The 26,176-nt window shown below is 40.4% G+C and overlaps 2 protein-coding genes across 6 annotated transcripts in view; one reads left to right on the forward strand and one right to left on the reverse strand.

The window, feature by feature from the left end:
• The first annotated feature begins 1,387 nt into the window (after nt 1-1,387).
• st14 (ST14 transmembrane serine protease matriptase) lies at nt 1,388-22,179 on the forward strand. 2 transcript variants are annotated; one of them, XM_026183740.2, is made up of 19 exons: nt 1,388-1,647; nt 8,680-8,824; nt 9,453-9,613; nt 11,252-11,322; nt 11,701-11,870; nt 12,560-12,595; nt 13,040-13,268; nt 14,776-14,915; nt 15,029-15,129; nt 15,478-15,587; nt 16,425-16,555; nt 16,994-17,098; nt 17,241-17,348; nt 17,720-17,833; nt 18,324-18,443; nt 18,900-19,080; nt 19,740-20,008; nt 20,399-20,538; nt 20,653-22,179. In XM_026183740.2, the coding sequence occupies exons 1-19, from the start codon at nt 1,621-1,623 to the stop codon at nt 20,812-20,814; spliced, it is 2,520 nt and encodes an 839-aa protein (XP_026039525.1). In that variant the 5' UTR covers nt 1,388-1,620; the 3' UTR covers nt 20,815-22,179. The 2 variants fall into 2 exon arrangements, with proteins under 2 accessions (XP_026039525.1, XP_026039526.1); XM_026183741.2 differs by having other exon boundaries at nt 20,402-20,538.
• Nucleotides 22,180-22,662: 483 nt separating this feature from the next.
• kirrel3l (kirre like nephrin family adhesion molecule 3, like) overlaps nt 22,663-26,176 on the reverse strand; it is a 47,300-nt gene continuing 43,786 nt past the window's right edge. For 3 of the 4 annotated variants that reach the window (XM_080307915.1, XM_026183742.2, XM_026183743.2), the window contains exons 12-15: nt 25,618-25,737; nt 25,316-25,425; nt 25,073-25,162; nt 22,663-24,956 (exon numbers count right to left, since the gene is read on the reverse strand). In XM_080307915.1, the coding sequence (XP_080164041.1) occupies nt 24,465-24,956; nt 25,073-25,162; nt 25,316-25,425; nt 25,618-25,737 (812 nt within the window). In that variant the 3' untranslated portion in view covers nt 22,663-24,464. The remainder of the gene's footprint in view (nt 24,957-25,072; nt 25,163-25,315; nt 25,426-25,617; nt 25,738-26,176) is intronic. The other variant, XM_026183744.2, reaches the window with a different exon arrangement.

Below are 26,176 nucleotides of genomic sequence, written 5' to 3' on the forward strand. Positions count from 1 at the left end.
GGCCCCAGCTGGTGGATTCAAACCCAGGACTTTCTTGCTGCAATACCCTTAAAGGTCTAAACACCCTGGTTTGTGAAAAGCAAACAGTAGTATCCAAAGGTTGACCAAGAGTGAGAGCACCATCAGAAGATCAGTCCACTGAGAAACAAAGAAGCAACCTCACGCTCAAGAGTTAAAGCAGCAAAGGTCTTATCAAAAGATCATTACCTAATACGTATTTGTATTTTCTTCCTCAGGAAGGAAGTACAAATCTAAAAACCACGTGTATGTACCAGCAATTAACAACACAATATTATTAGCAGGCCAGTGAGAAAAAAAGTTGTTTTGGGGTTTTTTAAGATGGCTGGATTACAATAAATTGTCTGAGACAAATTAATTTGTCAAATAATGCCAAATTTATTTGCCAAATAATGATGTGGCACACCAAAAGGTGGTGGTGGGATTTTATTATTATAAAATCTGGTAGGGGTTTACACGCTCTCCTCCATTCAGAGAAATGCCTCGTGCAGGATAGTGAGCTCAAGCTACCTTAAGACCAAAGAAGAGTAAGCAGTGCTGGCTCCCGTGGTCTTTCCTAATCATTTACCTGACCTGAACCTCACTGATCATTTATGTAAGCAAAGCATTCCTGACAACACTAAAGGATCTTTGGAGGATTGCCAGACCTATTCAGTCAGTGCCATTCATGTCCATGTTGTTACTGCAAAGGTCGTAGTAAAGGTCTTGAATTTTTGTACTTGCTATTATTATTATTATTATTATTATTATTATTATTATTATTATTATTATTATTATTATTGTTGTTGTTGTTGTTGTTGTTGTTGTTGTTGTTGTTGCTGCTGCTGCTGTTTTTGTTGCAACAGGAGTGGCTAAGTACTAAAATAATTTAATCAGTAAACAAATAGAGTTATTAAACATCAAAGTATTGCTGTCAAAATGATAAAACATCACAAAAATAAAAACCTCAGTTCATTCATTCTAAATGAAAGCCTGTATGCTGAGTGTAGTACAAAAACCAACATACTATATTTTGAAATAATGCAAGAGTTTATACTCTGTAAACAGTCCACATGAATGCATAATGGTACAAGCTTTTTATGAAAAATCTTTAGATTTTTTTAATACTTGGCAGCAACCTCCCTAAATGGTCAGCAGGGGGAACACATGTCTTGAAAATAAAGAAATAAAAGCTTCCTCTTACAGTAAGTCCCCAAACAGAAAAGCAGCTGGTTTAACAAAATGTTAGTTTGTACTCCCGGACAGCATATAGGGGCAGTTATAAGTTAAATTGCTCTACCTCAGGTGGGCTTTCTTTTTTGGGTGGGGACAGGACCTACAGGTGTTTGGGGGCGTGGCTTGTGTTATAGGCGTGTGAGGAAAAAAAGTCGGTTTCAGGTGTTTCAGCATTCCCAGCCCTCGACGACTCAGGAAGTGAGTGCTGAAGCTTTGATTCGTCGTCAAGAAGCTACAAGATTTACTTATTTACTTTTTACTGAACACTACAGCTTCAAGGTCCGAACCTCTGCTGAATTTTTGTGAAGGAGAACAAACTAACAAGCTACAGAAAACAAAAAGGGTTGTCTCGATCCCGTGGGACTTCTCTTGGATCCTTCTTTGAAGATGCATTCCGCCAGATATGACAAAGATGTAAGTTTTGTACAACTTGATATGCGAGTCTTTATTTATTTATTTATTTATTTATTAAGTCTTGGGTATCAGCATTACCTCGGCGTTTCCTGTTTGGACACGCTCACAGTCGCACAGATCTTCTGAAGTTAGATCTGCTGCTGACAGGCTCTTTGTGGGCCGTGTCCACGACAAGAAGAGGCACTAATACATCTCTGCAAAATGTAACCCTTGATCCTCGTATATTTAGCACCTGACAGCGATTCTGCTAAATCTAGTCTTAAATGACTCTTGTTTCTAGGCTTCGCCCACCTTGCGACGTGATGTGCCCTCATCATAATGAATGGATAAACTGAGACTTCTTGAGTAGAAAAATGGGACCTTCTCCGTTTTTTATTTTGGACAAAGTGTCCAAAAGTTTGAAGTGTTTGACATGTTATTAAGGCAAACAAACAGCTTTTCAGCTTTTTACAAATCAAAGTTGCATCTTTTAGGCAGGTTTAGTGTAATATCAGATCAACTATTAATGATTAATTATTAAGCCTGTGAGCTATTTCCGGTTACCACCTGAGAAGAGTTGTTTTCTGTTCCTGCAGTAAGAGGAAGTGAAACTGAGATGGTCTCAGACAGTCTGTTACTAGAAGTTTGACTGAATGTCATTTACATCTTTGAATTAAAAAAATCTAAACTGTAGATTGCCCCCAATCCAGAAACCTGGGTAGCCTGTGCTGGCAGAGAGGCCCTGAGATTTTCTCTTAGAAGCACACACATTTCTAAGAAACTATTCTAATATCCAGAGCAGCGTCACATTTCCAGTGATTTCCCAGCAAAAAGGTGTGGTGTGGCTTTTGGAGAATGGAGGCTGGTGGATGAGCAGGACTTCAGTTTTGACAATAAAGTTATTATTGTTGGCATTAAAAGCTTTTTACTGAACAATATTTACTCAGGCTTGCATGTTCAGTGCTAATAGGATGAGAAAACTGCCGAGAGCGTTCTTTGCCCAACCTACAGGTCAAATTTTCCAGGAACATGCATACATTATTTAAATGTCCATACCATTCTACTTATTTCATACGGTAATTCAGTCTTGTTTAAGACTCTGTGCATTAGCAGTGCATCATGTGGGTGGAAAGAAAAGTGACAGACAGCCAAAGGTGAATTTCTCTTAGCAAAGGGATTCATTAATGGTTTCAAGGCTTTGGTCAGTGCTGCTTAAAACTACTAGCACTTCAACTTCTCAGCTTAGTGAGAAACGTTCAAACTTCCAAGCAAGTTCACTGTGTGGTGTAGTGTGAATAAATAACAGGAACTATATATTGAAAGACATTAAGAAAGAGCTAACTAATAATGTGTTGAAATATCTCCAGTACCATCGTGTAGGTAGGTAGGCTCTCAATACATAGCATTTGACCCAAGTAAGTGGAAGAGTGTTTTGTGACTCAATCTCTGACTTCTACTAAGACACAGAAAAATACTACCTTTTATATGAATTCTGAAATGTTACGCATATCTACAAGACTCAAAATCAAATGCTATATAGCACAAGAAGTTGTTGTAGATAGTAAACCTGCGCACATCTGTATGAACACGTTCAGTAGTTGTCCAGCCTTGATCATAAAGATGGTAAAAAATGCATCCAGTCCTTTAGGGTTTCTTAAAGTTGTGGCAAAATTTGAAATCTACAAAAGCTTTTAATGTTTCTAAATTTAAAAGTGTGCATATTGAAATGTGATAAATCAAAATCAGTTATTGTAAATGTGTGCTTGTAGTTCATTTGCAACTGCAGAATTACTACGTTGTCACATGTGGCCTCTTATCGTTACTATATTTACCACCACCTCACTGCCTGACCTATTTCCTTTTCCGATGTGGTGTAAAAACATACTCAAGTAACTCAGAACCTCTCTGACATGTATACATGCTCAAGGACAGAGTTGGGGATAGATAGATGGATGGGTACATTAAACCCAAGAAGAAATCTTTTAAATGCAGAGCCACAGAGCTGACTGCCACACCTTACCTTTTTAATCTTAAAGCTATGACAGACTGTTGCTTGAACGAAACTTGTTGCATAGTTTCCCCAAGTTCTTTTTTCTTTTTTTTAAAGATTTGATTACTCACAATGAAGTCGATCTTAGATACTGGATCAAATGGGAATACTGTGATTAATGCACTCTGCCTGCTGTTTGTGTGGTGACTCAGCAGAGTTGGTAAATAATTCTTCAAGCAAGGCCGTGCTGCCTTTTCCTCTCTGTTTCGGCCTACATTTCAAATCCGCCATGTTAAAACTTAGCAACAAACGTGACGGGAACGCGGTGATGATGTCAAATCTTATGTTGACTTCACCGAGTGGTACATCCCTGTTAACGCTGACAAAACTGGAGACGGCTTAAATCTTACACTGTCTTAAATGCGGTCAGTAATGTTCAGCCTGACAGACTTTATTGCATAATTCAGCTTTAGCCAGCGTCTGCATCTTTGGGTACAGAATGTGCCAGTGGGCACGACCTGATGTATTGTTCTTCCTTCAGCACTGGGTAAGATGCAGTAAGGGATGATTTGTTGAATTATCTGTTCCCAACCTTCTGCCTGGTTCAACATTTTTCCCACTGTATGCTTGGAGCTATTGTCAGGTGAGAAATGTGTGTAGGCGTCTGCTCACTAAAACTTAATGACATCGCTGCAGTCTGTATTGTGCTGATTGGTTCTAGTGGTTGCCGTACCAAAGGCATATAAGGTAAAGCCATCATTTTTAGACAGAAGCGTGTTTATGGATTTTAAGGTTAACTACTGCATATGTTTAACAAGCTGCATAAAGCCTGCTGTGGCTCCAGAGGGAGCTCGGTAAAAAATCTGCATTAATTGATGTCACTTAGGTCACCATCTAGTGAGACTGCACACTAGTTTTACAGAGAAAAGTCTGGGTGTCTGGAGTTAAAAACAAGTGGCCAGCCTGTCCTCGTCTCTGCCCGAGGCGATTAGCTAGAGGCTGTATTAGCTGCTGCTATCATAACGCAATGGATCTGCATTGTGTGTGTAATGTAGCCTCTAGGGCTGCGCAAGGGAAAAATAAAGAAGAAAAATTTCTGGATTTTAGTCTATTGATTTTGATATATAAATTGTCCCTCAGTAGTCTAACAATGGTATGGCAGTACAATACTTGGCCTCTTGTGAGCTTTGTATCATTGTGGAGCTGTGACTCTGCAGCCCCCAAAAAACTTCAGAAAGTCCACGTCTAAGAAATGCACAGGGCTACACTTGAGTTAAAAGAACAGAACAAAGGCGTCGCTGTCCTTGTTTTTTTTCTTTTAAATATCTGATAGGATTGCACAGAATACCAGGTGGCACCTATGTGAGCAAACACTGGTGTAGAAACATGGCAGCTTGCATGTTGCTCAAATTTTGTTCACACCCGTCTAAGAGTCTTAAAGGATCAGTGGGTGTGTATAAGTGTGTATCTGGAAACGCGTAGTACTTTAAAAAATGTTTTTAATGTCAGACGTTTAGATTTGTTATGGTACCACAAGTTTTATTTTTATTTATATGTATATGTATGTATATATATATATGGCTTTGCATGTCATCATCTAAACGACACCATCTGTAAGCACTTAGCAGTTCCCTTTGGCTGTGGCTTAAATGTCAACTGTGTCAGTTCTGTGTTCCTTCTTCACTAGTGGTGGTTGACTACCGCAAATTGCGTAACATTTGTCTTTGTCTTTCTTAGCAATTTATTATTATAGTCATTAGATAAACGATTATGTCAAAAATGAAGATGTATAGAGTCCTTTAAAAAAACAATCAAGTGAAATGGTAGTATCTCAAAGTATAAGAAACTGCTTTTGAATATACTAAAAAAACACAGTAAAAGCTCACAAGTAAGCTTTGAGGCCACACCTCATGGTTGAACTTTCCTGCTTGTAAGACTGGTTAGACGACAAAGACGCGCTCAGTGACTACTGCACCCATGTGGTGAACCAGATTGATTTCTTGTTAACCATTAACAACTTTTTAAGTTTGTAGGTGTAGACAACCTGTCCTTGAGCAACACACCATATGCAGCTCCAAAGTCATGAAACTTGAAACACTGGGGGCAATGGTTTAGATCTTCATTAGATGACTGCACTGCTTTAAAGTTAATTTGGGGCTAAAGGAAAAAAAAAAGACTGCGCTTTGCTAAAAGGTGTTTGCTTCTTCAATTGTTTGGCAAGTGCTTCTTTTGAACTGCGACAAGATGATGCATCTGTCTGATAACCCCTCCTCTTCTTCTTATTCATACTGTAGTATTGTTTTTTTTTTGTGTGTGTGTGTGTTTTGTGCTCCTCCTTCTTTGGTTGTAAAGATGGGGCAATTGGTACATACCACTCAAATCTCCCCCTAAATCTCTCTCTTCTCTTCCTTCTCTACCTTTATTGCCATTGCATATAGCACATACAATGAAATTTGTTGTCTCTTTTTAATAAAAGAAAGTTGTTTTCTTGTTAACCATTAACAGCTTTTTAAGTTTGAAGCCAGTAGTGTAATGGAGTTTGTCCAATAAATAAAAACTTCTATGTAATGATATAAAAAAGCCAATGTATAAAGATTTCAATGTGCTTGAGAGGTTAAAATCGTGCAAGAGTTTAAAGTACTTTAAAACCATACATGCCACAAAAACCCACTTAAATGCCTTAAAAATGAAAAATAAAACTTTGTAGAGGGGCTCTTACTGTGCCTTGGAGCAGCTGGAATGATGCTGGAAAACTGAGAATTGACTTTAGTTATGGCTGCTGGATTAAAAACCGTTTGTAAAACTGGAAGTACGGGTCTCTAAAGCCCTGCTACATGTTCCAGATGGCAACATTTGAGAACCATTGAGCTAAGCTAGCTAGCTAAAGATCCATTTCGTTACTATGAGTCATCTCCTGTTGCTGTGGAAACAGGTAACTTCCTTCAATACTTCTACACTTGCGTCTGTCCTATTTTGTTTTTGTTTTTTTTCTTTTCTGTTTATATCCACAGCCTTGAGGTGTTGCCGTAGTTGGTTACCACCAGATGCCAACAATAACGAGCCCTGTAACGGTTGCGCTCTCACTCTTGTGTGGTATGCTCACACAGAAGCTTCAGTGCTTGTGTCTTTGAAGGTTGAAGTTCTATTGCAAGGCTGTGTTGTTAAGTATGCTTGTGCATTTTTAAGCAGGCATATTTAAATGCCAGAGCTTTCTTAGCAGGTATACGCTGTAAACCTGCACATCAACTAGGCTACATTAGTTTCTGCCAACATCTTCATAGTTCAGTGTTGACTGATGGCCTACAGTCATTTAGGGTGGCATAGCTCACTGAGTTGGTATTTTAAAAAAAAATGCTGCATATTCAGAATGAGAGAGTATTTCCTTCTTCTAGCGAAGAATAGAATATGGTGAAAAGTATGTAATAGTTTTATTGGGCTATGATCAGGGTGACTAATAAGGAGAGACCCTGGAGCACTTGCTGACCCCATATCTAATGATTCCCCTCATTTTAGCCCATGATTGCTGTTCCAGATTCCAATTAGAAAGCATGTGTGGAAGCCCTAGCTGGGCAAGAATAGGCCTTAATTGCCATGAGTTATCATCTAGACTCATGTAATTGAGCCCCCATCTTAAGGGGCAGCACATCTGACAAATTGATTTAATACCAAAGTGATTCTCCATCCCTAATGGCACTCTGGCTTCTTCACTCAGGGGCTACTGGCACTGAATTCATTGTGTGTTGATTACTAACAGGCCTAAAACCTTTCTCTCTGTCCACCCACTTGAGCGAGATTGGTAACAGACTTTCATACAGTATCGGCGCACACACACACCCTGAAGCACATGTCCATATTATGATTTCTTTATCTTGGTTATCATGCTGAATTTCTGAATGTAAGCGTGTGTGCTGCTGCGTGAATAAAAAAGGCACAGTTACTAAACTGGTTTTGTCAGTGTTGTGTAAAAACAAGTCACCTGTCTGAATTTGTCACTCCTGGAAAGTAGTCCAAAGTGTTTCACAACACACGTAACTGCTGCATTGCAGCAACATATTACTTGGAATAAAACAGTTTTTTCTACCTTGTATACAGGGAGCTCATTTCTTCATGACAGCCAATGAAACATGTGAAGTTTAAAAAGTAAAGCTTGAAGAACTCACAGATGTGCTTTTCACTTCTGTTGTGGGAATAATGAGTTTGCAAAGTTGTTTCTGTAATTAAAAGTATAAAAATCATTTTGAATCTACATTTCAAAATTTCATAGAAATGGTAGGTTTGAACCATAGATGGAGAAGATAATAGCGAGAGGCAAAAATAATTTGTACCCATAACAAACCCACAGCAGACCTGGGTGCACCTTCATGCTTTGCAGCATCGTTTATTTGCTGTATACACACAGTTGGCTGCAGCTCTCTCTCGCTGCCAGCCGCACACACGGACGACAACAACAATACTGCAGGACCCAGTTCCGTGCAGGTGCGTCCGCCTTCCCTGCACGGCACTGCAGGCCATGCCCCACCACAATACCACTCCACGCAAAAGTCAAAAACATGTATTGATCATGGTAGTCTGTACATTACATACAGAGATTTGACTTGTGCAGACAAAAATCTACCATTAAACACTATAGGCACTACACACAGTGCCACACCCTAAATGACATCATCCTCTAAATGGCACCATTATTTATAATGTCAACAAGTAGTTTTTATGAAACTAACTAACAATAAAGACCATAAGCTAATTAGGAAAACCTTTATTAAAGTATCAATCAAATGAGCAGTACACTAATTCTCTAATAGATTTCTATACTGCTGACCAGAGAGAACTAGCTGGCCATTAGGATACATTGGCTTCATTTTTCAGACCCAGAGGCTATGCCCATCTTCTCTACAGTCTGTTTTAAAGACCCACTTCTTACCGGTGAATTTTGGTCACTATTTAGGAAGGTTTAGGAAAAACTAAATATTTCTCTGTAGCTCGCGGTGTAAATGTTGTCTGCACTGACAATGTGGCTTCCTTTCTGTTTGCTCACTGTGTTTTTTGTTCTCTTTCTGCATCAGGGTCACAACAAACATGAGCGGATCGACTTTTTAACCCAAAAAGAGAAGGCACCACCAAAGAGCAAGACTGGCATCGTGATTGGTGTTGTTGTGGCACTTCTCATCCTTTCAGCCGTCGCAGCTTTCCTCATTTGGTTTTTTGTCTGTGAGTATTAAAAGCTTTCTTTGAATATGCTGTCCAGGGTGGGTGCTTGGCGTGCGTGCTTTGAAATGCTTGATAAATTCAAGATGAAGACAATTGCTGGACATTGTGTGCAGACGATCTGTCCGAAAATCAGAGTTGTCTTTGACAGAATGTAAATGGATAGTTGCGTTGTTAACATTGCTTACTGCCAAACCTTTTAGAGCATGATAAACAGAGAAGTAGATCATTTACACTTGCTGTGAAAGCACAGCTCTTTGAATGTGAGTGCAAGAGTGGCTTGTTTGGGTTTTGTAATTTCCCATTAGTGTTAGCCTGTTTGACAGCTCTGACGTTCTTTTTAATAACGCAAAGGAGAAAAATGTCACAGAGACCATGGCGCAGCTTTCTTGTCATTTACACATACGGAGCCTGATAAAAAGGCTTCTGAAGTCTTGATAAACACCGTCTTGATTTAACTGACTGTTTTAATTGGCCTGAGAAGCAAACTGTCGTCACAGCATAAGATTGCACTGTACAGTCTCAGCTTGTGCTTGAAGGCCTGTTGAAAACTTTCCCCTTTCATCAGAAGCAACCATCTCATCCCATTTTGTTGATCAAACACTTAACTCTCATCTGCTTCTCTTCCAAGTTAAAGATGCTGATTCAGATGCCGCCCTCAGTAAGCAGCTCCGTCAATCAGTACCGGTTTTTAGCGGGCGTATGACGCTGGTTAATCAACCTTATGACCAAAACCTGGAGGACACCAACAGCCCAGAATTCCAGGCTCTGGCAGAAAAATTGGAGACAGTTGTAAGTCTGACACCCTGTTTTGTTCCCTTTCTGTCATGTGCATTGTTATTGTTAACTATTTAGAGCAGAGTTTTGAGTGCTCTTCTTAAGGATTAGCACTGAATGTTGTTTGCCATTGAGGAAATGCTTTTTTAAATATGTCCATCCCAGTGCACAGAAAGCGCTAAAGGGCACATTTGTGTGGGTGGAATAAAACTCCGTGCATTCCCTGAGTAATTCCCTCAACAGCATCTCCTATTATTGGAGGCAGTGGAGATGTTTGTAGCACCACTTAGGAGAATGTTGATAACAAAAAGCCCTCCCTCAAACCCATCAAGCGCACACTTGCTCACTGAAAGCTACATAAGTGAGGGTGTTAGATGAGAATTAGAGTGGAAGTGCTGGACAAGAATATTAGATGACTAGACAATTGGATGAAAGCTTTGCGATGCGCACCCCTGCTTCCAAAAAAAGTTGGAAAGGATGCCGAGTAAAATCTAGACAATATATAATGCACTCATTTCCATATCACTGAACCCTTATATTTAATCTAAAAACAAGAACAAAGACAGCATTGCATGCTGTAAGTAAGAATATTTAAGAAAATCTACACACATTTTGAATTTGATGCAAGCAACATGTTTTGTTTTTGTTTTTTAAAGATACCCAATCACATTTACCACTGTATTGCATCATCTCTCTTTTTACCAGCACACCGAGTGTCCTGAGGATGCTGTAGTTTAGAAAGCAAGTGTTTGCTAATTCTTGCTTGATATTGGATTCCAGCTGTTCAGAGCCTCCCTTTGTTTTAGTTTCAGTCTACTGAAAAATATTACATGATGTTGTGTACAGGTACTTCAAGAAAAATTCCCCAATTTTGATTTGTCTGTGCAATTCCACTTCCCTTCAGTCCATCTTAAATGAGCTCTGACTTGGAGAATGCAGCGTTTTTCTGACCCAAGTCATTTTCGCTACTTAATCAAGTCTGGTTTTTGGTTTTGTTGAACTAATTTTTCTCCCCATTCTTGCTTCTAAAAAACTCCAGTCTGCTGTTAAAATAGATAAATAAATAATGATTAAGCTCTAATAGATGTGAAATCCTCCACTAGACATTTTTTCAGCCTAACTTTCTAGCATGTTTTTTTTCAGTATCTGATTCAAAACGGTAAATGGACCTATACTTATATAGCACTTTTCTACTCTACCTGAGCACTCAAAGCGCTTTATACAACTTGCCTCATTCAGCCATTCACACCAATTCATACAAGCACTTTTTTCTATGCTTTTTCCTGAGTAAGTGCTTTCTGTCTAACATCGCATACATTCATACGCCGATGGGTGGATCGGAGAGAAACTTGGGAAAAGTATCTCACCCTAGGTTATTTGGCACACAGACTGGGCGCAGCCAGGGATTGAACCAAAAACCTTCTGATTCGTTTTTAAAAAAAATGACTGTAGTTTTCAGAAAGACCAAAATATTTCTGGTCTGTCTTTGTGCTGCTTTCAGTCACATATAATTTATAAAAAGAAGGCAAATTAAGCTTTTGTTTCAGCTCTTATCACTAACTATTATACTAACTACTATGCTATTTATATGTTGAGTATGAACACATGCAGAGATCTTATGAATATTAAGTGGAATACATTGTCTCTCCACAGCTGGGGAACTATTTAAAGAGAGATCCAATCCTTGAAAAATACTACACCAAATCTGTAGTCACTGCATTCAGGTACTGTTGTGATCCTGAGTTCTTCTATTTTTTTTTTTTTTTTTAGTAGTGAACAGTCCGCTACAGTGCTTGTTTAGGTTTGATGTCCAAAAAAGAAAAAAAGATGCACTAAATCTTGAAGGAAGAAAATGATTGTTTTGCACAGAGGTTTTTGTTTTTGCTAGCATTACAGGATTCAATGTGGTCTAATTGGTTAATACCGCCTGGAGCTATGCTTGTAGTATTCCACAGTAGTAATATATGAATCAGTGGCTAGTAGCAGTAACTAATAATATTAGCTATTTTAGCTTTTGGTATTTAGCTGTTTAGGTTTTTGTGACCTCTTGAATGCTCAAGTCTGTTTCTTTGATTCCATTTCCATTTGTCTGCTTACACCAGCGAGGGCGTGAAAGCCTACTACTGGTCTCAGTTCAACATTCCACACAGCGACCTGGAGATGATACCGGACGTTTCAGAGGAGCGGATCTTGGATGCACTGGAGAGTGGCATTAGGCAAAGCCGCTCGGCAAGTGCCCCTGATGTCAAGATCAGTCAAGTCACTGCCTCACGTATGTAACACCAGGGTCTGGTGGGGGGGGTCACAAGACGTATTGCCCTAGTTGGTTTTAGTATTTGATTTTTAAAAATCAAGAAAGATAAAGCTTTGTGAATACAGATCAGAATAGCGTTATTGTTGTATGCTTTCCAAATTGGTATTCTGTGTGCTTTGTATTTATATTACAGGGGCTTGCTTTGAGTTGTGCTGATAAGATGATAACTGATAAGCCAGACCTCTCAGCTTGTGCTGCATCTGAGATTGCACATTTTATGCTGTTTGGATCCTCTAATGATATTAGCTGGGGCCTGGCCTCACTCGAGACAGCCATTTTTCTTCCTTCTGTCTTCTCAGCATTCACGTTGCATTTGTCCACATCCTGGCCACCAGCCAAGTGTTGGCCCTGTGACTCAGTGGTTTCGGTCCTCCTTTTAAAATGATTTCTGTGGGTATGATTTGATGTTGCTGTCCCAGATAGTTAGACAGAGATGTATGAGTTGCTGCTGTAGGGCAAGGTGAGATGGAGCAGAAAGAGCTACACACCATCACCGGTTCCCTTAACCGCAGGGAAATGGAACAGAAAATGTGCAACCCAAATATTTTAGGCTCATGCATCAAATTCTATCAGCCTCCCAACTTTAGTGACCCATTCTTACCTTTCCTTCTGTTTCTCTGTCACCCACCCCCTCTCTCTGTCTCTAGTCACGGATTCTCGTATGGCCAGGGACCCAAGAGCCAGTGAGTACTGCATGTCCCATTTCAATCACTCGCAGTTGTAATTTTCCAGCTGGCTTGATGCTCACGCTCCTGCCAGTCTGTAACGAATGACTGGTCTATCCTGTACTGTACATGTGCTGCTGCTATAGTCAGAGATTGAGAACTGAGTATCAGGCAAGAGTGAGACACTTTTCTTTGACTCCGTCTGATGGGTTCTAACGTTCAGATGTATTATTTTGCATTACCGTAATTGCCGTCCTCACGTTAACATCAAGTGACGGTATAGAACTAACTACTGATGACTTATTTCTTCAGGCAAAAGTCTATTCATTTATTTACAATATTTGTGTAAATGTGTTTTACAAAGTCACTACAGGCCATGATGATGATTATGTTTTCTTTTGGCTGTTTCCTAGTGCCACATGTCCCTGCACACTCTGATTTAACCAGTGTTCTCATTCACAGATGATTGTTTCTACCGTCTGGAAGCTGACACAAATCCCCAGAATTTTTCATCTCCAGGGTACCCCACGGGCTACCCCCCCAAGTCACGGTGTCAGTGGCAAATCCGAGCCTCGGAGGAAAACGTTATAGTTGTCAATTTCCTTTATTTCTACATTGAGGATGACTGCTCAGACGACTTTGTCTACATCTATGACTCTTTGAGTCCAGACGATTCTCAGGCCATTACAAAGTAAGTAGTGGTGTAAATATCCAGAAGGCTTGTGGTAGGAGTATGAATAATGATTCTTTATTAAAGGAAATTAAAGGATAATACCACTATGCCATTTACTAGCTAAATGTCTTTTTGTTGTTACTGCCGTATTCCCTGTGAAAGAAATTCCATTATTTAAAAAAATACAAAAAATGTGATCAAATATCGAGTATGATATCAAATAAGCCATAACACCTATCAACATGTTGGCTTTTCAGCCCATTAGTATAAAAGGTGGTCAATTGTGCACTTTTCATAGAGGTCTGCTGTGCATTTTTCCACAGACACACCTGTGTATTTGCCTGCTAAACTACCAAAAACTGCGTTTGTAGTAGTTCCCACTATGCTGTGTATCTTCAGGACCACATTATGTCATGACTAATAGAGATAAGGTGACAAAAAGTAAACCAGTTAATTGAGCTTTTGTTTCTACAGTACATCAGGTAAACTGTAGTATTGCTGCAAACCTTGGTAAGAGGATTTCTACCAACATTTGTCTTTTTAGTCCCGATGATCAAAGAGATTCACAGAAGAGAACTGGTTACTTTATGTTTGACTTAAAGGTTGCAAAAGGATATCTGAACAAATATTTTCTTGATGTAGGTGGAACATGTTCCACTCCAATCCTTTCACTGGATTTTTGATTACATTTTTTGGGGGCTCTGAAAGCCTTTAGTGCTATATGTCCCGTTTATTGTCAACTTCTGAGACCTTGGTGAGATTGAGTTGGCTCAAAAGGGACCTCTCCTTTCAAACGTGTGAAAGGTGCCACCCTGAATCCTGCTACAGCACTGTCTGTAATTGCACTTTGTGATCAGTGGGATGGATATGATTCTGAAACTACAAGCTCCTGAATGCAACATCAGTTGTAGCTGCAGGCAATTTCAAACCCAGAAACCACTGCCAAACACATGCGTGTTACCAAGTGATGCATACAATTTTTATAATACTATTGAGTGATCAGCTTTATCCAAGGTGACATGAGGTTTATGAGAGCCATAATATAATACTCTGTAATGACATTATTCTACTGAGGGTAGATGTATTGCTGCTCTTGCAGCGTCATTCACACCTCCGTGGCTCTGCTGCCAGCAGAGCCATGCTAAAACTTTTTTGCTAATGTTCCCATTGTTTGACTTTGAAAGTCGGCCTAAGCAATTTCTGTCCATCTCTCTGCTTCATTTTCTCTTTCTCCACTTCCCTCTGCTTATCTATTGATTTCTTCTCAAATTATTATTATTATTTTTTTCTATGAAGCATTTTAAATCTGTTTGCTGTATCGGTGTTTTAGTGCTTCTGGCTAAAAATGCATACAGTTACGTTTGCCCTCTCTTAGTTGGAGCACGTAATCTCCAGTCAGTAAATGCATCAGACACATGACTTGGCTTCATGGTTGTCTTTCCTGTTTTCAGACTGTTTTTTGGTTTCCATAATCATAATCAATTTTGTTTACCTTGCTGCTTTACCGCTTCTCCTTGGTTCACAGGAAGTGTGGTCAGAGGCCTCCTTCTAACCCTCTGGAGGTTGTGTCATCTAACAACATCATGCTGATTAACTTTATAGCTGAGACTGATGCTCAGAAGCCTGGCTTCCAAGCTGCGTACAGTGTGATCCCCAAGGCTGATGGTAAAAAAGCAGACATTCATCTAGATGTGCCAAGATGTTACCTTTACACGTAAATCCATGACAAACTCCAGTATGTTCTGTAAGAATCTAAATGTATGACATGTTCATTTCAGTTACGTGTGGTGGCAGCCTTTCTCAAAAACAGGGAAACTTCACTTCCCCACTTTACCCAAGCTTTTATCCTCCTGCTAAAGACTGCAAGTGGACCATCACGGTATGTACCACTCTGCCTTTCCCCAGCCCCTCCTCTGCTTGAACCTTTACCCCCCCACACACCCCCTGCTCCTCCTCCTTCACCATGCTTAGCCTGCCATGAGAGAGATGCTGAGGCAGCACTACTGCTCAGTACCTCTTCTATCTTCATCTGTCAGACTGCTGTTTCTACTGCAGTTCTAGCTGGGCTGCAGTGTTTTGTGTGTTCGGTTGAGTTTGTTGGTGTGCATGTAGTGTGTGCGTGTGCGCGCGCTCAGTTCCATGATAGCTGTGGCTTGGTGTGTATCTTAGTTCTGTGTGTGAAGGGAGGAAAAAAAAAAAGACAATCAGCTATTCTTTTGTATTACAGGTCGCTCCTGGGAGCAAAGTACGGCTGAGGTTCACCATGTTTCGCATGAAAGAGCCTGGAGTGGACACACGTTTATGTCACAAAGACTATGTGGAAATTATGGGAAACAAGTAAGATATTCAGTTCCTCATATTGATGTCCAAAATAACACAAAGTTGATTCTGATACCTTTTTGTTTCTGTCTTTTCCTCATTGTGCCAAGGCCACAGCGAAATATTATTAGAATGTGAAAACTAAAATGTGGTATTAACAGGTTCACATTTGGTGTGTATCCTATCAACCTATGACATCATGATGCACCAATAGCATAATTACCTCTGACCAGTTAGAATCATGTGGTTTTTAAAGCTTTATCACGTGAGGAGAGATAAGAACCTAATAAAGATGAGGTTGTATTGGAGGATGGGATCCAACATGCGACTTTCATCCACAACAGTTGGTTTTACGTCCCATATGAAATGTGGTATTTTTCATTTTTAGTTGCAGGAGTTGTAATTATTGGCAGTATTTTCATCTAAAAATATCAGCTAAATATGTTTTTCAAAAAAAAAGCCTTTCTGGGATTCCTTCATGGCATATAGAAGGTCAATTTGTCCATGTGCTGTTTTGTTCCTATACTTTCAAACCTATGAGATTTTGTGATCAGTGATTAACAGTGATGGTCGTGGAGAAGTAATTTTATTTGCTAATAGGCCAATACCAGTCAGGTTAATACTAATGTTGGCTGATATATGTACTATATCTACGCATATTTAACAAAGCTGTTTCCTTACTTCCTGGTCTGCTTTGACTGCCTTGTGTATTTTCCTTGTTTATTTACAGTAAACTGGTTTGTTTACAACTTTTCTGTCTTGTGCTGCCTCTTCAGAATCTGAGCAATTACTTTTTCACCAAAGCTGCCATAACCCTATCCAAAACTTAAACTGAATTTTGCTTTTGTGTTCCAGGTATTGTGGAGAAGTTGCATCGCTGTCTTTGACCTCTGACACCAACGTTCTAGTGGTTAATTTCCACTCTGATAGGTCTCACACTGACAAAGGCTTCAGTGCAGAGTACAGTTCCTATGATCCTTCAAACCGTAAGTCTTGTCTCTCAACTAAATTTACACAACATGTTGTGTTATGAGTGAAATGTCTGTCACAAAGTGATGGTGACGGCTGTGAGACTGCACAGTAACCATGTTGTTAGATGGTAACTGACTGGTAGTCAAACGGAGCTGTTCATTGTTGATGCTTTCTCATCTGTGGCAGGGAAACTCAAGAGCGAGTCTAATCACTGAAGAGCTTATTTACTGACTCCCTTTTATTTGTCACTGTCAGTCAGGAGCACGTCACTTTCAATACTCTCCACTCTTTGTTGTCTCCAAGTTTGACTAAAATGAATTTATAATTGCTCTGATCAACAGGGGCCAGCATTGGCAGCATGACTTGTCTTGTGAAAATGCATAACTCTGTTTTGCTCAATTTGTCACTATACCCCCCCACCCACCCATGTTTTCTATGTGTTATGGGATAAGCTTGCCCTGACCGGTTTGCCTGCACCAATGGCCTGTGCATCGACCAGAAATTGAAGTGTGATGGCTGGAACGACTGTGGTGACATGAGCGATGAGAGGCAGTGCAGTAAGTTCGCCTTTATCCCTGCCCCGCTTTTCCTACCTTTATTCCTCAGAACTACTTCTTTTGGCATTCTTATTTGTGAATTTCCCAATCATTCATGTATACATCTTCTTAAGATGAATTGTTGAAATTTCTGTTGTTTCAGATTGCGATAAGGACCAGTTCGCTTGCAGTAATGGCATGTGTAAACCGAAACTCTGGGTGTGTGATCATGTCAACGACTGTGGGGATGGAAGTGATGAGAAAATATGCGGTAAGTATTCCCACCTCTTAGAGGACTGTTCAGGAAATGCAAAAACCCTATTTAGCCTATTTGCTGTGCTAATTGTGTTAACATTAAAAGTCCATCACCCCTACTACTACGGCCAGTGACGACTTGGCTGCGTACGCTCATTATTCTATCTAGAATGGAGTTTGTTTGAAGCCTTGCCCAGTCTGCTCAGCGTCCTGTCAGATGCTTAATCATATACAATACATGCTGGAGGCAGATTTTAATGGCTCCTGTGGCTGCACCACTAATGTCCTTCTAGAACTCATTGGATTGTCTTTTGTTCAAGTTTTTATTTATTTATTTATTTTAAAATTTTATTGCAATTTCTTCACCTTGTGTTCTATTGCCTCAAGGTTGTGCCCAAAATGAGTTCCAGTGTGGGAACGGGGTTTGTCTGCCACAGAGTGTTCAGTGTGATGATAAGCAAGACTGCAAAGATGGGAGCGATGAGGTTGGTTGTAAAACTGGTGAGTGTCTTCTGTTATTCTCTTCCCTTAAAAATCCCGCCAACATTAATGATTTATTTGGGTTGTTTGTTTTTAAGCATCTTACACAAACCATTAAATAATGAACCTTGATCCACAGCTCAGCAGTTATAGCAGTTTAACAAAGACGTTTCTCTGAAGACCTGATTCTTAACCCGAAACATTTTATGTTAGCTTTGTGTTTCTTTTTGTTTCATTCCCTCCTACTCTGTACTTCGCTCTTTATCAGCTTCCCTTTCGCTCACTCAGACACACACAGGGGGCACCCTTGCGTTTCCTTTTGATTCTCACTTCTGAGAATAAAGAGGGATATTAGACCTGAACCCCAATCAATATGTCCAATCAATGCAATCAGCTCCTCAATCACTCTGCATTGTGTATTCAAGCGTCACTTTGAAGCCTCTCTGATTGCATACTGTTTTACTGGTTAAAGCGTGTTTTGATTTTGGGACGTGTCTCCACCCCACTACAGATACGAGTATATGCACTGACTATAGCTTCAAGTGTAAGAGCGGAGTTTGCATCAACAAGGTGAATGCCGAATGTGACCGCGTCCAGGACTGCTCTGATAACTCTGATGAGACCATTTGTGGTAAGACGTGCTTTAATTGCTTCACCCCTTGCGAGATTTGGGTTTTTAAAAATTGCTGTGAGTGGTCCTAATCTCTTCACTGCCATTCAGGTTAGATTGGAGAGGCTGGGCTGAGCTGCATGTTGGCTGTCTGTTAGAAAAGAGCCCCAGGCCTCGACTGCTTTTATTTCATTCTTTGAAAGCAGCTCTTGTTATCTCTGAACTTTTTTGGGGTTTTTTTTTTACCTACATTTCAGCCTCAGGCTTTGTCTGTATTTATTAATTTAATTTCTTTTCTTTTTTGTTTTGTTTTTTGGATCGGCTAATACGCATGTATGCCTTTTATTAAGATTCCAAAGAGTCATTATTACATTTGAAGCCAGGTTTGGCATCATGATGGCTTTAACTTAATCTCAGTTTCTGATTTTTCTCTCTTGCTTCCTCTCTGCCTCTGTTATATTTTCTGTCAAATTACAGATTGTGGCACCAGGCCTTACAAGCTGAATCGCATCGTAGGAGGGCAGAATGCTGAGCTAGGGGAGTGGCCTTGGCAGGTTAGCCTTCACTTCTCAACCCACGGACCGACTTGTGGTGCCTCAATCATCTCTAACACGTGGCTTCTTTCGGCCGCTCACTGTTTTGTCACCAGCAACTCAGAGTAAGTCACAGATCCGTAGCACTCATACACAACTGTAGTTCTCTCTGTGTAACATACAAAGTGTGCAGAAAAAAACCCAGAGTTCGGCAAAAAATTGCAGAAGGAATCTTGGTGGTGGTGGTGGTGGTATCCTGGGAATGTTTTAATCAGAGTGCCCTATAGGTGGTGCACTAAGCATACTGTTCAGACTGAGACAATTGAATTATGACTGAGCTTGAGATGGGTTTATTTTCACATATTTGCCATACAAAGCATTTAGTATTCCTAACAGTTCTACACATTTTATTTTTTGAATAATTTCTTAATCCAATCTAAAAGTTAAATGCAAAACTAAGCATGAGTGTAGCAGGAGCTGCATTTGTGAAGTTTTAAATAAAAAGTTTTTGTTTAGCGTGTAAGACAGGTCTGGTCATTTTTGTGTGACACCAAAAAATGTGAGATGTTTTTTGCTTTCAGTTCAAGACTTTTTTTTTTTTTTATTTATTTATTTTGGTCGAGCTGACAGAACCAACAGCAGTGATTAAAGTCTTAAATGTTGTTGCAGGGCTGTTGTAATGGATTACATTAGATTATGCCATGCTTACTCATATTTCTTCCCTATTTTATACCTAAATATATAAAAATGTCAAACTTTCCTCCATGATACTGTACTACCGCAGGAGCAACAATCCATCCAGCTGGCTGTCCTACAGTGGCATGCAGAACCAATACAGCCATGACAACGTGCAGTCCCGCAAATTGAAGAGAATCATCCCCCACCCGCTTTACAATCAAATGACATCTGACTATGACATTGCTCTGCTGGAGCTCAGTGAACCTCTGCAATTTGCCAATACCATACAACCCATCTGCCTACCCGATTCCTCCCATGTTTTCCCAGCAGGCATGTCCTGCTGGGTCACAGGCTGGGGCGCTCTCCGAGAAGGAGGTATTATAAGTGTAATGGTGATTCTCTGAACAACTGTAGTCATTTTAAATTTAATTTAAAAAAAAATCATTTATGTATTTATTTTTTGGTGACCCACTCTGTTCTTTACATTCCATTCACTGTCCATACCGTTTCCTAATCTCTCCAATCACGACATACTCCTCTTGCACTTCTTCCTGTATCCCTTTCTCTAATCTACTTTATTCCCTATACATGTATTAACACAGACACCGGCTCTCCTGTGTCACCTCTTAAACCTTCATTAGCTAACATTAATCTACCCCGTTAACCAGTTACTGTAGAAAACAGTCATTGGTTTATACCTTTTTTATGACAGCACTGAAAGGCAAGGTCATGTGACACAGTACTGATCCCTTTGTCGTACTCTAGCAGGTCAAGCTGCACAGATTTTACAGAAAGCATTAGTGAAAATCATCAATGACTCCGTGTGTGACGTGGTCACAGAAGGCCAAGTCACCTCCAGGATGCTCTGCAGTGGATACTTGTCTGGAGGAGTTGACGCATGCCAGGTGAGATTGTGTGCACATTTCCTAAAGGCATGGAAAAAAAACCAATTTGTTGATGTGGGCAGATCGCATCCAAATGCAGTCTAACAACCATTCTCCTCCAACCGTGATCACCAGGGTGACTCTGGAGGCCCCCTGGTGTGCTTCGAAGAGAGCGGGAAGTGGTTCCAGGCGGGCATTGTGAGCTGGGGAGAGGGCTGCGCTCGTCGGAACAAGCCTGGTGTCTACACGCGCGTCACCAAGCTCAGAGAATGGATTAAACAGGAGACAAATATTTGATGTTTGTGTGGGGAACAGGCTGGGTTGCAGAGTTAACCCATCCTGTTGCTCAAGGTCATCAGTGCTTTAAAAAAAACCCATCAGACTAAACATGTTATTCTGATCAGAACAAAGCTACTCGCATCAGCTACTTGACTTCAGGCATGGTATTTTATGTAATTTTTAAAGACGATCTTTAGCACAATGAGCATAGTTACCCCCATCAATTCATGACCTCTTTAAGCAGTAAATACAGAGAGAAATATGAAATATATAGTTTGTGAATTATTTTTTTCACTCTTTTTGTCCAGTGTGACTGTTTTAAGGGATTCAGAGTGTTTCTGAGTACATTATCATACTCTGGAAAGTGGTTGTATTTTAAAGTTTTTAATGTGATTTTTTTTTTTTTTTTTTTTCTCTTTTGTGAGATGCTTTCATCCTCTTGCTGCAGTAAATATTGCCAGTAAGCTCATGCGGTAAGTGGCTATAAATTTATGGTTTTATGTAATGGCAGAAGTTTCTTTAAAAACAAAAAAACAATAGCTACAATAAAAACAAATAACACAAGAACAAAAATCCAGGTAGGGGAATTTTCATATCCTACTAAAATGAATGAAAACCAAAAACTGCCTTGAAGGTAGAAAATGCAGTAATCAATCTAAAAGCCCACAGTTTGCTTTGGAAAATGGCCAGCAATAAAGTACACCGGTTTGTAGTCAGCAGTCTGAAAATAGGAAAAACACTAGCATGAGCATTGAAGAGTTAGACTGGAGTGATTCATAAAAAGTTGTAGCAACCCAGATCAGTTTTTGTTATTTATAGAGGGCCCTGCCGGTGAATGATTAGGCAAAATCTCATACTCAAGAGAAGGGCAGAGGGTGGTGTTTAGGTCTTGCTGGCTTTTGCACATGTCTGCAGTTAAGCTCAGGGCGACTGGGGTCTTCAATCACACAGCCTGAGTGTAAATCAGTGCGGTTTTCACTAGTTGCAAGAGCAATGCAATCCATTCTTCACCGTGAGAGCTTCCTCTGTTTGATCACGACCCAACTTCACCTTAAGCAACATATCTGACCCGATGGTTTATTCTAACGCAACTGTTACACTCAGGATAAGAACTAGAATTTTCCAAGGATTATTTATTGAAGGGGAGGAAATATTAGAATAAACAATTGGCAGGGTTATATACATATGTTAATGTGTATTTTTTTTTTTTTCAAAATATGTATGTAGAAAGTTGGGAGAGGCTACAAATTTTAAAAGATATTTTCATAAGCATTGTATACAAACTGTGACTTGGATAATGGACCTTTTATTCTGTGTGTGTGTGTGTGTGTGCGTTTGTATCTATTTTTATATGAGTCATGATAATAAACATCTTTTATCTGATTCCTCTGCACCTAATTACATTACCTGTATCATTTGTCTTTGATGGGGCCTTGTTTTGTATTATGTTGTGCATAATGAATGCAGGCCTTGTGAGACTTTGTCCCTTCTCACAGTAGACTTGTAATGAGCGTGTTCTTCTCCTCCCTGTCGTGAGCAGCGGGCCTACCTGGGGAACAAAGGTGACAGGGCGAACTCATATTGTCAAATAATACCTACCTTTGTCGCAGCTCTATCCTGTTACCCTTCGAGATAGGCGCGTTGGCTTCAGGAGGTGGATACACATACAGTGGGGGTTCCACTATCTCATCTGTCTTCATTAAAAGCAGCACACCACTGGGGGAATAGGAAAATCAACATAGACAGTGCTGCTAATTTATGTATTCATCATTTTTGCTACATGGGAGGCTTTGTTTTTCACTGTTCCCCATGCCCAATGAAGCAGCTCACCAGACTGATTAACTCAGAGGATTCACACGAGCCGTGTTCTTTATCGGAAATGGTTTTATTTAAATATAAATATGTGTACAAAGGTACAAGCAACAATAGCTCTTTTTTTTTTTTTAGCAAATAAAATTCTTAATACAATATTAAAAGAATGAACAAACAAAATGGCAATTAGTTGTGTTCCAAAGCATGGTAACTGCATTCAGAGGAATGATGAACAACTCAGACAAGAAAATGTGTGAATACCAAATAAAATAAACTGAGATAGATACATATGTATATAAAGATACTTTACAGTAGAGCAGCTTACACGCTGTACTTTAAGGCGTATACAAAATAGAAAAATAAAGACAAGCGATGATGTTTGCCTCCTCACTTTAAGTGACATTTGTTCTCTCATTAGGCTGCCTGGGAACGTTTCATTTCTTTCTTTATATTTTTAGACAAATGGCAGTACAAGCGTCCACACCAAAAACGCCCAGGAAGTGGAATGCGGCCGGGTCAGGTGCAGTAACCGATGTCTCGAACATGAAATGGACATGAATATAAACGCTGAAGAGTTTCACTAGACACATCATTTGCATGCAACAGAGAGAAAGTATGGACTTAGCCATTTGTACAGATACTCAGTTTCAGGGTAGTACTGTTTCTTGTAAACATAGCGAGACGATTTGATTGAGTTGAGTTGTAAAACTTGAGAGCGGGTGGTCCCCCGTCAGGACCGCCTTCCACATCTTACCCCACCTAAGCCTGCCAAAGTTGATTCTGCGTTCAAGTTTATTTCAAGTTCAAGATTGCCACCATTTTCCAAAAAAAAAAAAAAAAAAGACCACTTTTGATTGTTCTGGTTCCTACTCCTTGATTTTACAATCAGAAAGTACAGCAGGAAACGATGCAGGGGTAGATCAACAGTTTTCAACATCAGCCCCTATTTTTATTACCTATACAATTTGTTACCATCTTTGGGTTTTCACTGCCTTAACTCGTCCGTGTCAGTACAACATAGAGTCCTCCATTAAAACGAAGGCAATATGCACATTCTTCTCTCCCCACTGGCAGACAACACTTTGTGTCCAACGTGTTAAGGTTATCACGAGAGGCTCCAGAAACACAGGTCAGTCCAGATGTATTCCACTTACAATAGAGTGCCTGTAGCACTTGTTGGTTAGTGCAGCTAGCCTGTTGTGCAGAATAGTTCATGTCTGTCTCTGTGGATAGCTCAGTCATTTGTAGATGATAGAGACACAAATGTGCTTACAATTCCTTTCGCATGCCAACGAAAACATCAAAATGACAGACAACAAAGGTTCTTCACACCTTTTTACCCCCCCCCCCCCCCCCAAATACTGTACGTGTTAGCTCGTACTGTCTTCTTTCAAAGTATTTACGAGGTTATGTTTACAATTAGTGTTGACACAAAGTAAACTCTGGAATGCAGGTAAACAGCTACCCCAGTCGTTTTGGCCACCCAAATTTAAGGGATGCATTTGATTTATTTTCTGGTTGGCCCACGAACTCGCAGAACATCTCCACAAGTTTGGGTGGTCATCATGTAGAGACAACCTAGTGAGGTATCGCACTGTAATGTTCATCATATGCTTGACTTGAACATCACAATCTGCTTAATTTTCTAGCTCTACAAGTTCACATTACTGTAGATGCTGCCGTCCATCGCAGGTTGGTTATTCATAACCGAAATCATGCCTCCCTTCTTATACTGTCCTAACAAATCCTTGCAGGACTGTCCGAGTAAAGAAAGTTCATGTTAGTCCGCCCACACATGTGGTGACAAATAGTTATCTACTCACTGCTTCTTTACTCTTTTTTTTTTTTTGGCCCTATCAGACATGAGTCTGCATACGTTGCGAGGGCCGGCCATAGTCGGACTGCTGGGAGGACACTTGTGACGAGGCGTAAGAGAAGCGAGATGAGCTCGAGACCTTGCTGGCCTGATCTGATTGGTCGTACGCATCCACCTTCTCATAGGAAGCAGGCTTAACATAACTGGTGAAGGCGTGGCCATAAGTAGCAGGTAGGTAAGCAGTGCCACTGTAGAGGGGGTCAGTGGGATAAACTCCCCCCTGCTGGGCAGGCTGCTGCTGGGCAGCTTGCTGCTGTTCGTATGAGGTTCTGCTCACTGTGGTGGTTGCGTATCGGTGGGAGAAGTCATAGGCACGGGGTTGGGTGCCGTGCTGACCGTACACGGGGCTGGGGGAGGGCAGCTGCGATGGAGTGTAGACCGGCCGAGAATTGGGCACGTATTCAGAAAATCCGCTGCCGCGAATATGACGGTCGTCGTGGCCACGAACATTGTAGTAACCATTGGTAGGATCCTTTGAAAAAAACAGAGGGAAAAAAACATCAATTTGACTTCAGTTCAGTATCATGTGGAAAAAAAGCATGCTTGCTATTTTGAGAGTTTCTGCAAGGAAGTGTTTTTCAGTTTTACCTTGATGTCCGATCTTTCGTCCTCCTCCTCTTCCAGGAGGTCGCTGTGTTCTGTGCGCGATGTCCCGGGAGACTCGCTGCTGTTTGGAGCCTGAGGGAAGACCAAGAATTATTAGGATGAACAAGACCTTACTAGAATAAGAACAAAAGAAAGTCTGAACATTACGTTATAATAGTACTGATTTCTCTCTCACAGTCCATGGAGATGTTTGACATACAGAGAAGCTGAACAAAATAGACCTACCATGGGTTCTTTGACATCTTCCTCGTCGTCGTTGCCGCGTGTAGCATTGTGATCGCTGTGAACAATCTGAACTCTGATGTCACTCTTGGAAAGACGAGTGCATCTTTTGCCTATGGGAAATGAGAACAGATTCACTCAACATTGCGAGGAAGATTTGTAAATCCAATTTACACGAAGCTTTCTATTCAAACTCAAGGTGAAACGGCACAAAATTGAACATAATCTTTTCAATTTTCAGCTCGCAGGCACTTTATTATGTTCGATTTGAAGAATTGGCTGTTGACCCTCCTGCCCATACTAACCGTTGAGCTCACCTTTGCCTGTGTGCCTGCAGCAGAGGGAGACCAGAGTGATGACACAGATGAGCAGGACACAGCCGCCACCTACTGCCCCACCTACAATTATCAACATCGGCAGTGCTTCTGCAAGAACAATGGTAACAGAAGAAATGCGTGGCAAAGAGGGTGAGGGTCGATGGTTTGTCAAGAGATGGGGAAGGGATGAAATCAGAGATAGCAGAACATAAGTGTCTAGGAAAGTGCATATTGGAGCAAATGAAAGGAACAGAAGAGATTCTATTCTCTTTTTTTTTTCTTGCCTAGCTAATCTGAAAAATGCTCTAGTGCCCATAAATTGATCTGCAGTAAGCCCTGATCTTCTCACAGTGACTGTAACATATGCTCATGTGGGCAATCCAGCATCTCACAGCCTGGCTATTGTCTCTAATCTCTCTGAAAGAAGGGTAACAAGGCCTGACATGCAATGAAGCAATAGACAGTAATCTAATTAGAGATTCCAGGAGATAGCGCTGCCCATTTCTCTGGAGACCCTGCTCTGCTACGTTGATGTAAATTACTGGCG

This window comes from Astatotilapia calliptera, chromosome 11 (assembly GCF_964374335.1).
Source record: "Astatotilapia calliptera chromosome 11, fAstCal68.1, whole genome shotgun sequence".
Lineage (NCBI taxonomy): Eukaryota > Metazoa > Chordata > Actinopteri > Cichliformes > Cichlidae > Astatotilapia > Astatotilapia calliptera.

What these genes read in the sequence shown, in the direction of transcription:
- st14 (XM_026183740.2), top strand. Translation starts at nt 1,621, where the DNA reads ATGCATTCCGCCAGATATGACAAAGAT. An exon ending in CAGTCAAGTCACTGCCTCAC is followed by an intron (nt 11,871 to 12,559) that starts GTATGTAACACC and finishes CTCTGTCTCTAG; the next exon opens with TCACGGATTCTCGTATGGCC. An exon ending in GAGGAGTTGACGCATGCCAG is followed by an intron (nt 20,539 to 20,652) that starts GTGAGATTGTGT and finishes CGTGATCACCAG; the next exon opens with GGTGACTCTGGAGGCCCCCT.